Source organism: Chelon labrosus (assembly GCF_963514085.1).
Source record: "Chelon labrosus genome assembly, chromosome: 1".
Lineage (NCBI taxonomy): Eukaryota > Metazoa > Chordata > Actinopteri > Mugiliformes > Mugilidae > Chelon > Chelon labrosus.
The window spans coordinates 9,123,193-9,136,177 of NC_140337.1; the positions used below are offsets into that span (position 1 = coordinate 9,123,193).

At 42.2% G+C, this 12,985-nt stretch overlaps 1 protein-coding gene across 2 annotated transcripts in view; it reads right to left on the reverse strand.

Annotated features, from left to right (window-relative positions):
* svep1 (sushi, von Willebrand factor type A, EGF and pentraxin domain containing 1) overlaps positions 1 to 12,985 on the reverse strand; it is an 81,677-nt gene that overhangs the window by 33,470 nt on the left and 35,222 nt on the right. For both annotated transcript variants that reach the window (XM_084542632.1, XM_084542631.1), the window contains exons 4-7: positions 8,980 to 9,138; positions 6,378 to 6,557; positions 3,979 to 4,158; positions 1,842 to 2,036 (exon numbers count right to left, since the gene is read on the reverse strand). In XM_084542632.1, coding sequence (XP_084398758.1) covers positions 1,842 to 2,036; positions 3,979 to 4,158; positions 6,378 to 6,557; positions 8,980 to 9,138 — 714 coding nt within the window. The remainder of the gene's footprint in view (positions 1 to 1,841; positions 2,037 to 3,978; positions 4,159 to 6,377; positions 6,558 to 8,979; positions 9,139 to 12,985) is intronic.

Consider the following 12,985-nt stretch of genomic DNA (forward strand, 5'->3'; position numbering starts at 1 on the left):
ACTGGCTCCCCCACTAATTCCCCCGTCATGGCTGTTATAATGTTCAGTTGATGTTGAAACAGAATCAGAGTGGCAGTAATTCAACTGTAAGATGATTTTGGAGGATGACATTTGTGGTGTTGTTACACTGGATCAAATTAAACACTTCTGTTATTTAGATTAGTCCACTGACTAAAATGCGGTTGTCAAAATAACAAAAACGTGTCGGTACAACACAGTAATTCAATACTATTACAAACCACAACCTCCAAAAACAAATTATGTTGAATACCATACCCTTTAAGAAGCTGAAGATTCAATTCAGGACTGCTATATTAGAATATATTTGTTTTCCCTAGTGTACCTAATGAATTGGCAAGTGAGTGCCTATAACAACAGAGCCACAGATCTCAAAGACTACTACTACTAATACTTTTAAAAACAGAACAATGCCTGCAAGCTTTTACACCAGGAAAAGTCTGACTGCAGTAGTGTGAATACTGAATGTTCTCTCTATGCTTATAACTGACTTGCCCTTGAGCAATGCACAGACCCTCTATTTGATCCAGACGAAAAAGTCAGAGCCCTCTGACTATGAACCGTGGTATTTGGAAAAAACATATCTTCACCAGCCACGGTGGCTTTTGAATGAAACATTTTATTCCTTTGTCCGACTTTCTTACTCACAAGTTGGAATAATGAGAAATCGGCACAGTTCAGTTTAGCACATTCCAAGACTGCAGTGAATGAGCTAAGCCTCCACGAGCCATTGATCGGCAGTGGTCATGCCTGTTGCATTGTGTAAGAGAGCTGCTTCCATCTGGACCTGATGACCCATCCACTTAGGCATCTATCTCCGCTAAACACTAACACACTTAACTCCTATCGGCTTCATTCATCTTTATAACAAGGTAGGCATATTTCACTTTGGGAGTCATCAACAAAAAGTGAGAGGCGAAAAAGTCCAGACGCTTTCAAAGAGCACTCTCAACTTAGTAACTACTTTCTCCTCATAATGTGCAGCCCTCCCTCTTTATTCCTTCATCTACTTTTTAATATCTCTTCCTTCCAAACGCCCATTTGTGCCTGACAGGATCAGAATAACTCATCTTCTCTCCGCCAGCATAAAACACCTACAGATGACTCATCCTCCGTTCTCACCTCTCCATTCATTTTCATCTTTATGGCACCTCTCCCTCTCCTTAACGACAGCAGTTCCTTTATTAGCAAACTTTCTCCGTGAGGAAATGAGGGGATTGAGGACATTCAGAGCTGCTCTGCACCACCTGTTTCACCTGCGAGGGATCTGGATCGCTGCAGTCTGTTATAATGATCTCCAGAGCCCAGCCGGAGTCGAAGAAAGAGAGACGTGAGAGCTCGGACATGGTATGGTTTGAGTTAGCGGCCCGAGGTCTGCTTCAAAAATCGGGGGTGAGCGCCATTCTCACCATTCACAAAGAGGATAGAAATGCAGCGAAGGGGAATAGAGAATGGAAAGAAATCTCCCTCCAAGTTTCCTGCTGCTTTCTTTTTTATATCTTCCTCTTTCTCCGTGTATTCTTTCTTTTTCCTTCTTTTCTTTCTGCCTTGCAAATAAACCTACATACTACAAGTCTCACTCATTTTTTTTTATAAACCCTGTAAAATTAACTGTAGACCCCGTTAAATATAATGAACTCGCAAACTACCTACAGTGGAAAAAAAAATTATCTGACCTAAACTCCATCATCCATCTGCCGCCTACCTGAGCCGGGTGTCTTGACCGCGGGATATTTCACATCCTTGTTACAAACCGGCAGACAATTTACAGCCCAAATGACCTCTGACCTCAGAGCTGCTGAAGAGATGTGTTTTCTCATTACCTGTACAGACGCCTTTGTAGATGTTTGCCGTCCAGTTCCCAGAGCTTAAGCACACCGCCTTCCTGTTTCCCTGGAGACTGTAACCTTGACGACAGGTTAGAAGGCAAATGAAGCCCTGCGACACAGGCCTTTTCCCGCAGGCAGGGGGCGACAGCATAATGTTCTTCGGGGTCACGACTGGGGGGCAACGCACCTCTGGGGACGAAGTGAGAGACAGAGATTATTAATCAAAATGTGTAACTTATTTAGTTTCTTGAAAGTTGTTGTTGCATCTTAAATTGTGCCCTTCCAGTTCAGAAAAGATAAAGTAGGTATAAACAGAGGGTAAAAAAATCAGGCTTAGAAGATCATGAGCGTGTTTCCTCTGCGATAAAATCTTACTTTGAGCTTGATCCACTACAAATTCCAACAATAAAGCTATTCTGAGTCGCTGTGTAACAAAAACTGGCACAAAGACGACAAACATCTGGTCGGAAATCAACCTAAGAAAGCACTGACCACAAGGCTCATTCACTGGAGGCTTTTTATGCATGTTTGGGGGTAGCCACCTCGCGTGGCTTTTACTTGATGATGGATAGATCGTACTCATTTTCATTCTCTCATTCTAACTCGCGTTTCATTGGCTCTAGCTGTCAGAGCTATAAAGGGAAAACTCAGTCAGAGGGACAGTCGGCATGGGAGAATTCAATCAGATGAAAAAATACCTCAGCATCCACTCAGGGCGGCTGAGGAGATCCTCTTTCACCACAGTGCAAACAAACGCTAAAAACAAACCACTCAGCAGCAACGGGAGCCCACAGATGCCTCTAAGCTGTGTTAAAGAAGATGGTCAAACAAACAGGCTGCAGCTCAGTCAGCGCAGACCAGCAGAGATGCCAGTTATTGATAAGCGGAGAGAGTTTTCCGGAAGCAGACGGCTCTGGATTTTAAATAGCGTAACTAGCTGGTTGGCTGGAAGTGAGTCAGGCCGGAGATTTGTGGCTAAACACTCTCACACTGTCCCTTTTTTGTGTGTTTGTGCGCCTGACCCGGGTGCTCTCTGCGGCGGACACGAGTGTGCGCAACTATTTTAACTTAACTATCAGTTCTGAAGTGTGTGGGTAATTTTGTGTGCGTGTGTTATTGTGCATGTGCGGTGGCTGACTGTATGCTCGCCTCTATGAGAAAGCAGATGTATCCTTCGCCGCTCTCTGTGCAAATACACACCACACGGCTAACCACTGTGCATGTGTGAGTGCATGTTCTCGTGTGTGTTTACATATGCGTGTAAAACCACATGATTTAACACAGAAAAAAAAAAGAAAAACACCCAGATTGCATGTTATTTCGGGGTCATTCATTTGATGAATTATCTTCCTGTTTTGTTGTTTTTTAAACAGACACGTTTCAGTAAGCAGAAGTAAAACAAATGATATGAGCTTACAGTCAAATATAGACCTGTGTGTCGTGTATCTCGGAGAACACAGAGAGGCAAAGATTTATCTTATTTAAATAATGAAAATTTAATTAACAAGTAACGGACCCTCAATATTACAGGTCAGGAAACTATAATACTTTGGTTGAAGAATTCTCTTTGATACAACATAAGTGGAGTAAATAATCTGGGAATATATTGTTTTCATTAGGATATGAGCCAAAACTGCCAAGTATAATCACTGCATTTCTAAAAACCCTTGTTTAAATTGCCAGAAAACATATATACACCGATCAGCCATACCATTATGACCACTCACGGGTAACGTGGTGTGATTTGCAGGACACAACAACGACTTCCAGGTGTTGACGAAGCATCCAAATTCCCACATCTCAGTCTAGTAAATAATCTGTCCAATGTGCTGGACAAACAAGTCAAATCCATGCAGGCTTCACCTTGCAACTTGTTTTAAAGGATCTGTAGCTAATGACTTGGTGCCAGATACCACAGTATACCTTCAGAGGTCCAGTGGAGGCCTAGTCTTGACGGCGTCACAGGGCAATATATTCGCAAAGGTCATAATGTTATGGCTGATTGGTATAAATCACCTAAGGTTGTAAAATAAGTGATCACGCAACATCTCCATCTTTATGTTTTGTTTTGTTTTTTCCCGGAAACCTCACACGGCGTGAGACAGCGGTCGACAGCGGAGCGAAGGCTTACCCACACACCGAGGTTGGGGTCCACTCCACTGGGAGTTGGCCTGGCAGGTGAGTCTGGAGTCTCCTTCTAACCTGTAGCCTCGATCGCATCCCACCTGACACTCCGCCCTGTAGGAGGCGTTGCCCTCGCTGCACCTCACGAAGCCATGCTGGGGCCGAGAGAGCGGCGGGCAGGAGCGTACTGCGAAAACGGAAGAAAAAAAAAAAAGAATCCAAACCGTCAAAAACAAGAAAAACAAGCATTATTTTTATATTTAACTGGTTCTTCTGGTTTATTTCTTCATTTCCATTTATTTGGTAGGATTTCATTTACTAAAAGCACTTTTGAATATCTCTGAAAAAGTTCACAAAAACATTTCTGAAACATCTAAATACACCAGTTTCCTTCTCCAATATGACTAAAACAAATGCTCAATATCTGAATACTACAATGTATGACTTGCAAATACTTGAATCTCAAAAGTAGGACAAAGCAGTAACCACCTATAGGAACTATATCATCTGTAGCTATAACTTGGGGTCTATCATCATTTCACCATGAATGTGAAAGTCCCTCTGAAATAAAAGAAAAAAACAAATCCTGGTGTGTGTCTGTTCTGAGTTATGCTGAGGTCTAGAAAAGGGTGTGTAGTGTGTTATTTCTCATCGCCACCCATACACACACATACAGGCAGTTAGGAGGAGACCCCCTCCCTCAGGGCTTAACTAGCTGGGAGGTCCTACAGTAAAGACTAGACTCAGAGTAACACATACGACCGAGACATATGCACACACACTCAGAAAATATATACCCAAAGCCACATACTATAAATCTTCAACACACACCCTTAAATATTCAGTGTCTTGGTATTTCTATGAGTCACGCAGTTGCGGCCTTTATGCTAAAACTGGCATCTTCCTTATTAATCTCTCTACTTCTCCAGCTCACTCTTCCTTCCTTCCTTTCCGTTGGACTTTCCTGACCTCCCTCACGCTTCCTTCCGTCCAATCTTCTGCCCTTCCTCTCCTTATATCCTCTCTTCCTGACTGTTTCACATCCATGAACTCTCTCCCTCTCACCCGCTAATTGAATCCTCCCCACCTTTCTTCCTCTCAACATCTGGCCTAGAAAAAAAAAAAATCAGTAGTCTCCCAGTCTCCCGAAACACATGTGATATCAATCCACGGCAAGTAATCTTTACATGCTGCCTCCCACTTGCTCGACTTGTAGGAGAGGAAATCAGTACAACAGATCAACTCGTAACCGTCCCCGCGATGGTCTGATTTAGTGCTACGTAAATGTTTTTGAGGGTTCGCAGACATCATAGGGAGGAGGCGGCAGGGATAGGAAAAGCTTTGATGAAGGTCCCGTAGTTTAATGAGGAATTATATGAGACGTGGTGAGGAGGAACCCGCTGCGATCAATCGGATAAACTTGTATGTTTTGAGTGTGATAACTGCATATCCTGGCATTAAAAAACAAACATTTCATAGTTTGGATAGAAACTGTTCCCCATTAGATGCGGTACTTTTTTTTACTTTTTATTGAAGATATTCACTTTATCTATCAAGAATAAATCACACTGTCACTATCATTTCATGAGAAGAGGCAAAACATATTTTATTCCAACTTTATGGTCAACAGTGTCTTTGGCAATAACTAGGTTGGAACAGAATAACATTATGTTTGAATTAAGACTGTGGCACAAAAAGTGCAGTTCTGCAAATGGCCACTTGAGGGCGGCTTCAAAAGTGAGTCCAACTCTATAGCAGAAATAAATATATTTATAGATTGGTACAGATAATGTTATTTTTTCTGTATTTTTTCTTACACAACCAACCTGTTTAAACTGTGTCAAGGCTTAACATTATGCATAAATAAGGGCAGGGCCGATAGGTGGATGCCCTCACAGGTTGCTTGGTGTCTGCTTTGACATCTGCTTCGGATCCATTCAAACTCTACCACTTTGACAAAAATGCATTAGACATGCATGGTTAAGCACTGCTGGCAACAGCCAGAACCGCCACGGATGAGCTGGAAGATACTACGATAATGTCTTTTTATACAGCCACAACGTTCAAGAAAAAAACTTTCAAACTCTCAGTTTTATAACTTTTGAAGACGTCAGCTTGCAATCTGAAAAAGTGAAATCTACACTATTTTCTGAATGCTGGTCACTGTTAGCAACACATCAGAGCCAGCTGTTGATGAATGTATAAACTTTGCTCCTCCGTTTTTAATGGCAGTTGGTTATGACTTAGATTGAAACCTCCCTGAGGAGAAATTTGTCTTGGGCATTCAAAAAAAACACATCGTAATTTCTGTTGGGCTCCAGAGAAAGCTGCCAAATCATTTTTCAGTAAGAGAAAAATAAATGTGCCTCAGGCAGTTTATTATCAGGCACAAGGCTTCCTACTCACCCCTGCAGCTGGCAGGTGTCCCTGACCAGGTGCCGTCAGCCTGGCACAGTCTGATGTTGGTTCCCTGGAGGTCAAAACCTGGTTGGCATCGCACACCACAGGCCGCATCGAAGTGGTTGTTACATACATTTTGGATGAAAAAGCCATTTTCCGGGGGAGACAATGCTGGACAGTATACCACTGTAAGAGAAGAGGAGAGGAAAATACTGTGAATTTCACATTATAGCGAACAAACAAACTGTGACACTGAGAGGAAAGTCTGACACTGGGACACAATGGAAAGCTAATGTTCCTGACAAAAAACTGAGGAAGCGAGAAAGCAGAAAATTACATGCTGTCAAACTTCACTCCCCAGTCAACACAAAGTCAGTCAAGCAAATAAGTGAAAGCACAACGCGGGGTATCAAACTGGTGATTAATGGACATCGTCGTGTTGAAATCACTGGCTCATTCTTCAAGGAATGGGAGCGCCAAATAAATTACTGAAAGCCGTTTCTCGACACGCTCCTATCTCATACATCTGTGGAATGGTCTGTTCATGTTCCAGCTGATTTATCACTTTTGCAGCCACTCACGATATTCACTGCTCCTGCCCAGTGTTCACAAATTCTTCCTTTATGAAACATTGTCTCGCAGTGATTACAAATACTTAAGGCCTGAACATTACACTGTTTCCAGGGTTATAAATGAATGAATACCATGTCCGTGCTTGTAGATACGTAAGACGAGCCAAACTTAAACAGTCACTGAAAAAAAATATTCTCAAGTTAAACCTTGTTTGATTACAGCGGGGTTCAAAGCTAGCTCTGTCTTGCTCTGTTCCCTTGAGGCATCCATATTAAATCGTGCGCTATTAAGAAAATCTAAAGTATTGATTTCCGTCAAAGTAAACCTGTCTTCTTCTCATTCATGATGGCTGTATTCATACGGCATCATGGGCATTACTCAGACCTGGTATTAACATGGTCCGATCACAAGTGACCAGCTATAAGCTCAGGTGTGAAGGTCGATCGGATCACTCAGACCCTATTTGGAGGTAGTCTGGCACATGTCACACAAGCATAACCCTAACTTTGAATTAAAGCTTTTATCCAATCATATTTCATATGTTGCTGGAGTCAAAGAAATCTGCCTGGGCTTTCACAATTAAAAACAGCAGGCGACTGAAGCTTGAAATTCATTGTAATGATGCTGTTCCTTTAACCAATCACATTTCAAGTTCGTATTCTTAGGCCTTCTCTGTGGCCTACGGTAACGCCAGCGATTTCGCGTCCTCTGACTGGAGCGTCAGAGAGCCGCTCCATTTAAGCCAAGCTAGCGGTCCATGTTCATGGTTCATGCTGGAAGTGAGTTTCTTGCTTTTCTATATGAGTTACCTGTCTACGATACAACGTTTTATTGTGCACCCATATGGTGTTGATGGTTTCTATAGCAGTGGCATCATAACGATCATATTAAGTTTTGAATTAAGGTTGGAGCTCACTGAAGGCCTAGGTTGTAAATGCACGGCCCGCCACTGTGCTGATGTATGCAAAGCATCCATGTAGAGTCAGAGATATATAAATAGCGATCCAATTAGAGACAGCAGCTCCTATAATATTGTACTGTGTCCCAAATGATGTCTGCATACCGAGTGACAAACAGTGATCCGACTGGAGAGGCTTGAGGGGACACATTTTAATGCCACGTGTGAACAGGGCTGTGGTACTGAGAAAGTGTTAAAATGCATCAAAGGGCCATCGAACTGTTCTAATATGCTCAACAACATTCAGATCAAGTGTAACTGCAACAACAATACATTTAAAATAGCAAGATGTGGATACTTTTCTCTCATTATTTACCTTTTTGCCCAAGACCAAGTGTTACAGTGTGGACATTACCACTGAGTTTTTTCAACCAAGGCTTTTCTCTTGTGTACTTTATATTGAGATTGTGTTTATTTCTAGTGCTGAGTTCACACACACAATTCTTAATGGGGAACTACTGTTTTTTACAACCTGGACCTTATTTCTGGCATAAAATACGATCGTTTACTCACCAATATAACTTTTGTGTCATTTGTAGTCATTCGGGAGATATTTAGATCTGCGCATATTCATATAGTGGGAGTGACTGGGGCACTAAAACGCATTATCTGCCGCGAAACTCGTTCATCTCACCAATATTTTGTTATCGTACGCTACGGCTGTGGTTCGTCCACAACCTCAGAATCGGAAAATAATGCAATAAACTAACAGTAGCAAATTACAGGTAAACAAGCCGACCGTTGCGGGTGCGCGCGGCACTTAGAGATGACATCATCCAGGTCAGAAGACATCATCTGGGGTCTGTAGATTGACCTACAGACGGATGATGATAACAGGTAAATCCGGACTCAACGGGGAATAGCACTAGCGTACGATAACTAAATATTGGTGAAATGAACGAGTTTCGCGGCAGATAATGTGTTATTTAGAGGCTGCATTTCGGTGCCCCAGTCACTCCCACTATATGGATATACGCAGATCTAAATATCTTTTATAAAGTGAACACAGAAGAGGAAAACCCAAACTATTAATTAAAATACATGTGACGCTGCTATTAAGACATCAGTTCCTCCTACCCTGGCAGGTCATGCCGACTGGTTGGTAGCCCGGCTTGCAGGCGCAGTCATCGACGGAGGTGCTGCCGGGCTGAGAGGTGTGATGTGTGTCGGGGCACAACAGGCAGGTGCTCAGGCCTCCAGGTGTTCCCTCTGGTTTATAGGTGCCGGGTGGACATGCTGTTCAGAGGTGGAAATTTCACAATATAAATACAGTATGCAATGTTCTCAACAAAGAAAAGACACAGACGGACAGCTGGTTGGAAAAAAAAAAAGGACGATGGACATGCATAAAGTGAAAATTTAGCTGAAATGAAAAACCGCCTCACCGCTGCGAGACAGCTAAAAGCTTCGTGAGTGAAACTGAAAAACAGCTTCAAGGATTTATGAGGAGCCTTTGATCATATTCATGTCTGGATGCGCAGTGGCGGAAAATGTGGCAAAAAAAATGACAAAATGATCTCACTGGCTAGGTAAAAAAAAAAAAAAAGAAGCTCAGTTCGGCATCTTAATTATTCCAAGCCGACTAAACCGAACACCGTGGAGCAGTTTCATTGGAAAGAAATGCAACAATCAAAGAAAGGTTTATGAGCATCTAAAACCAGGTTTGCATGTGCATACACATGGGCTGTATTAAAATAAAAAATTCCGTTTGATCACATGTGTGTGAACACACAGATAAGATGTTTCCTATTAGTATCACCTGAGTCCGAGCAGAGGACATGCTGTAAAGAAGAAGAATCGGGGTCAAATGAAGGTCCTCTGAGAGAGTAACGAATGAGTGAATCTATCACGTGGGTCTTATCGAGGCTTAAAGCTCTGTTTCACATGGGATTGTCCATAAATTACAGATTACCTGCTCAATGACGTAAATCTGTAATATTTTCAGCAACGTAGTCTGCATCCTGTTCTCTGAAGTCTCTGATGTTTTTACTTTCGCCAAAAATCCGATCATGGTTTATATGAATTATGTTATTACCAGGGACGGCCACTCTTATCAGCCGTCACACGGGTAGTTTAACACAAGCAATTTATTGTGCCGGCAACTGCCATAATTCACTGCGATTATGTGAAGGGGAAAACCCTTTATCAGCTGCTCCGTAAACTCTTTTTTTCCTATGTTGTGCTTTCGCTTCTATAAGTCTAAACCATCGGGACAGAAGCTTTTCAAACACAGCCGCGATATCTTTAATGGATGTTATTTAAAATTACACTTGATTCTCACCAACTGTTTAAACATTGCATCCTTAACCCCATCTAAGAATTACAGCAGGGCTGCTCGGTTTACTAACATCTGTAAACTCTCCATAATCACTCAGCACGGAGGCTCAACACATTTGAGAATCGCAGCGTTCCCCTAATGTTGTCAAGGTTGTTTAAGTCGTTCACAGACTAAAGCGCCGCAGAATCAATCAGGATCACATCAGCGCCGCTATTCACGTCACCGCCTGTTCAAGCAAATCCAAAAGTTGTTTGCGTTAATTGGAAAAACAAATCCACAACACTGACGACAGCAGTTTCCAAATCAAAACAGACTTCTGAGGAAAAGGAAGTTTCATTTGGTGCCACATAGGCTCTCCTGATCCACACCCACACACATCGTTTAAACGCTCTTAATACGATTTTTAAAAATGTATCCACATGGGATATCTGATGGGATTCAAAACCAGCAATTAGAAGTTTTATGACTGGTTCAGGATAAAAAAGAAACTGGCAACTGGTGCAAAATGAACTCTTGTTGGCAGGAGTTGAGAGGTCTCCAGCTTAGCAAACAGAAACATTCAACGAGCGGGTTTAATTATGAGCGTTACTGTAAGCGCAACAGAGAATCCACAGTACTAATATTCTTCACAACTCGTTTAGCCGCCGCTAAGCCTGAGGCCAGGTGTGAATTTCCACTGCTGAGCCAATGCCAGCTTGGCCTCTCCCCGCGCTCGCTCTCTCTCTCTCTCTGCCTCCGCCTCAGCTACTGCAGGTCAGCCAGGAGATGTTAACCGACTGTAAAGCAGGCACCGGCTTCTGGCACCGAAACGCACCCAGTAACCCACATTAGACGCACATAGAAAAACCATGTGGTATACCTGTTCTGGTGCAGACAGTGAGCGTCTCAGTCAGTCTGCCTGCTGCTTCCATTTGATAACAAAAGCAGCTGATGGGTCTTTTAAACTCAGAGGAGGGATCTTACATAAGGCTGAACGACAGCTCAAAGTGTCCCCTCTGCGCAAGTCCTCGGGAATCTATTTTACAGCTTCATTTAAGGTTTACAGGAAGCCTAGTTATTTTTAATGCGAATAATAATTCACCCAGAGAAAAACAGTGGAAATACTGTATCTTAAAAATATATAATTTCAATTCCTGGCAGGGTGCATGTGTTGGCAGGTAGAAACGTACACAGACAGACGCATGATCACACGTACAGAGTGTGTAGAAAGTCCAGACCTGGCTTCTGCAGACATGAACTTGGATGAACAGGAAGTGATAAATGATGAAAGAACAAGCAGCCATGAATCTAAAATGAAAATCAAACAGTTGGAAAGTGAGCATGGAGAAAACTGTGTGAATTTCCTTTCAATGTACCGCTGCGCCAAGACGTCAGCCAAAACCAAGACCCCATGCTGAAACTAATTGTGTCTGGATCCCGCACGCGGCCAGTAATCTCATTCTGAGTCTGTGTACGTATTGCCTATGGCCATGAAGTTAACTCCACTGTACTGTAACCTTCATTTAGAGAGGAAGTGGACCGTCAGCAGCCAGATGACCATAAAACAGAAAGATCCTGTTGTGTCTGTAGTGGCTGTAGCCATATGGACGGACAGCAGCTGGTCAAAGAGAACTACTGTACACCAGTAATGATCTCAGGAAGGGGAAGAGAGAGTCTTTTAATCATGAGCTATTTATCTAAAGCTAGAGCAATATTTGAATAATGCTAATGACTTATATTGAAGTTAAATGACTCATGCATGGAAAATTAGCCGCCGAGTTCATTTCCAGCTTTCTGAATCTGTACTTCAAAATTAATATTTGAATTTGCAACATCAGACAGAAATATTACTTTAATAAAAATAGTTGTCTGAATGCCAAAAAATTATCTTTGTGAGAAATGGAGAGATAAAGAAAGTTATGAAAACTGATGTATGGTTTTCCAAGAAGGCAGACGTCCTTTATCATTCATGCAAAGCAGAGACTCAGTGACTCTTTGAACCACTGAGAGGACCTGTCTGCTCAGCTTCCTCTTAAGAACAAGGCTGGTGATAGTCTGTATATTCCTTGCTGTCAACAAAGTTGTTGTTTGCTGCTCTACTACAACTAAACGCAGATAGAAATCTCAATCCTGAAGAGAGTTACAGCTCCAATGAGAGTCAAGAGTATTAGCAATCGTTTACATTTATAGTAGTTAAAAATATAAATATATTCTCTCGTGGTTAAATAGAAAGTCAGAAAGTTAAGAAAATGGCAAAACCCAGTACAGGCCAGTTCATCTGCTAAAGTCCTTTCTCTTAATATGAAGTAAGTCCTCTAAGCTGGCAGCAGCATCCGGTCCGGGAGCCAAAGTTACTATCACACGAGAATCTCTTGTGTCTCAGGAGGAAGACTGGGTTCGATTAGCCAGACCTAAAAACAGACCGGGACGGAAACGATGAAAGGAGATCCAGAGGGAGAGCGAGAACATCTGCCTCCTCAGCCACAAGGCAGAGAACGCGAGAGGGTGGTTTTTGCTAAGAGGGACATATTCTCCTCAGTCCAAGAGAATCCACAAACACATGCTTGAAAAGACACATGCTAATCCATACAGTACTCATACACTCACTACTTCCCACATGTTATTTTGAACATAAATCATAAATTAGCCTTTAAAACTGGGAGAATGAGCTGAATATTCTATGTAGTTTTCCAACCAAGTCCACTTAGAAACTATTAGAAAACCTCAAAATAGGGGAATCTTGAAATAGATTTTTTTTTTTTATTTTACAGACTGAAAAGTGTCAGCTCTGGATTATACAGAAATGGATTTAAATCACAACTTTCG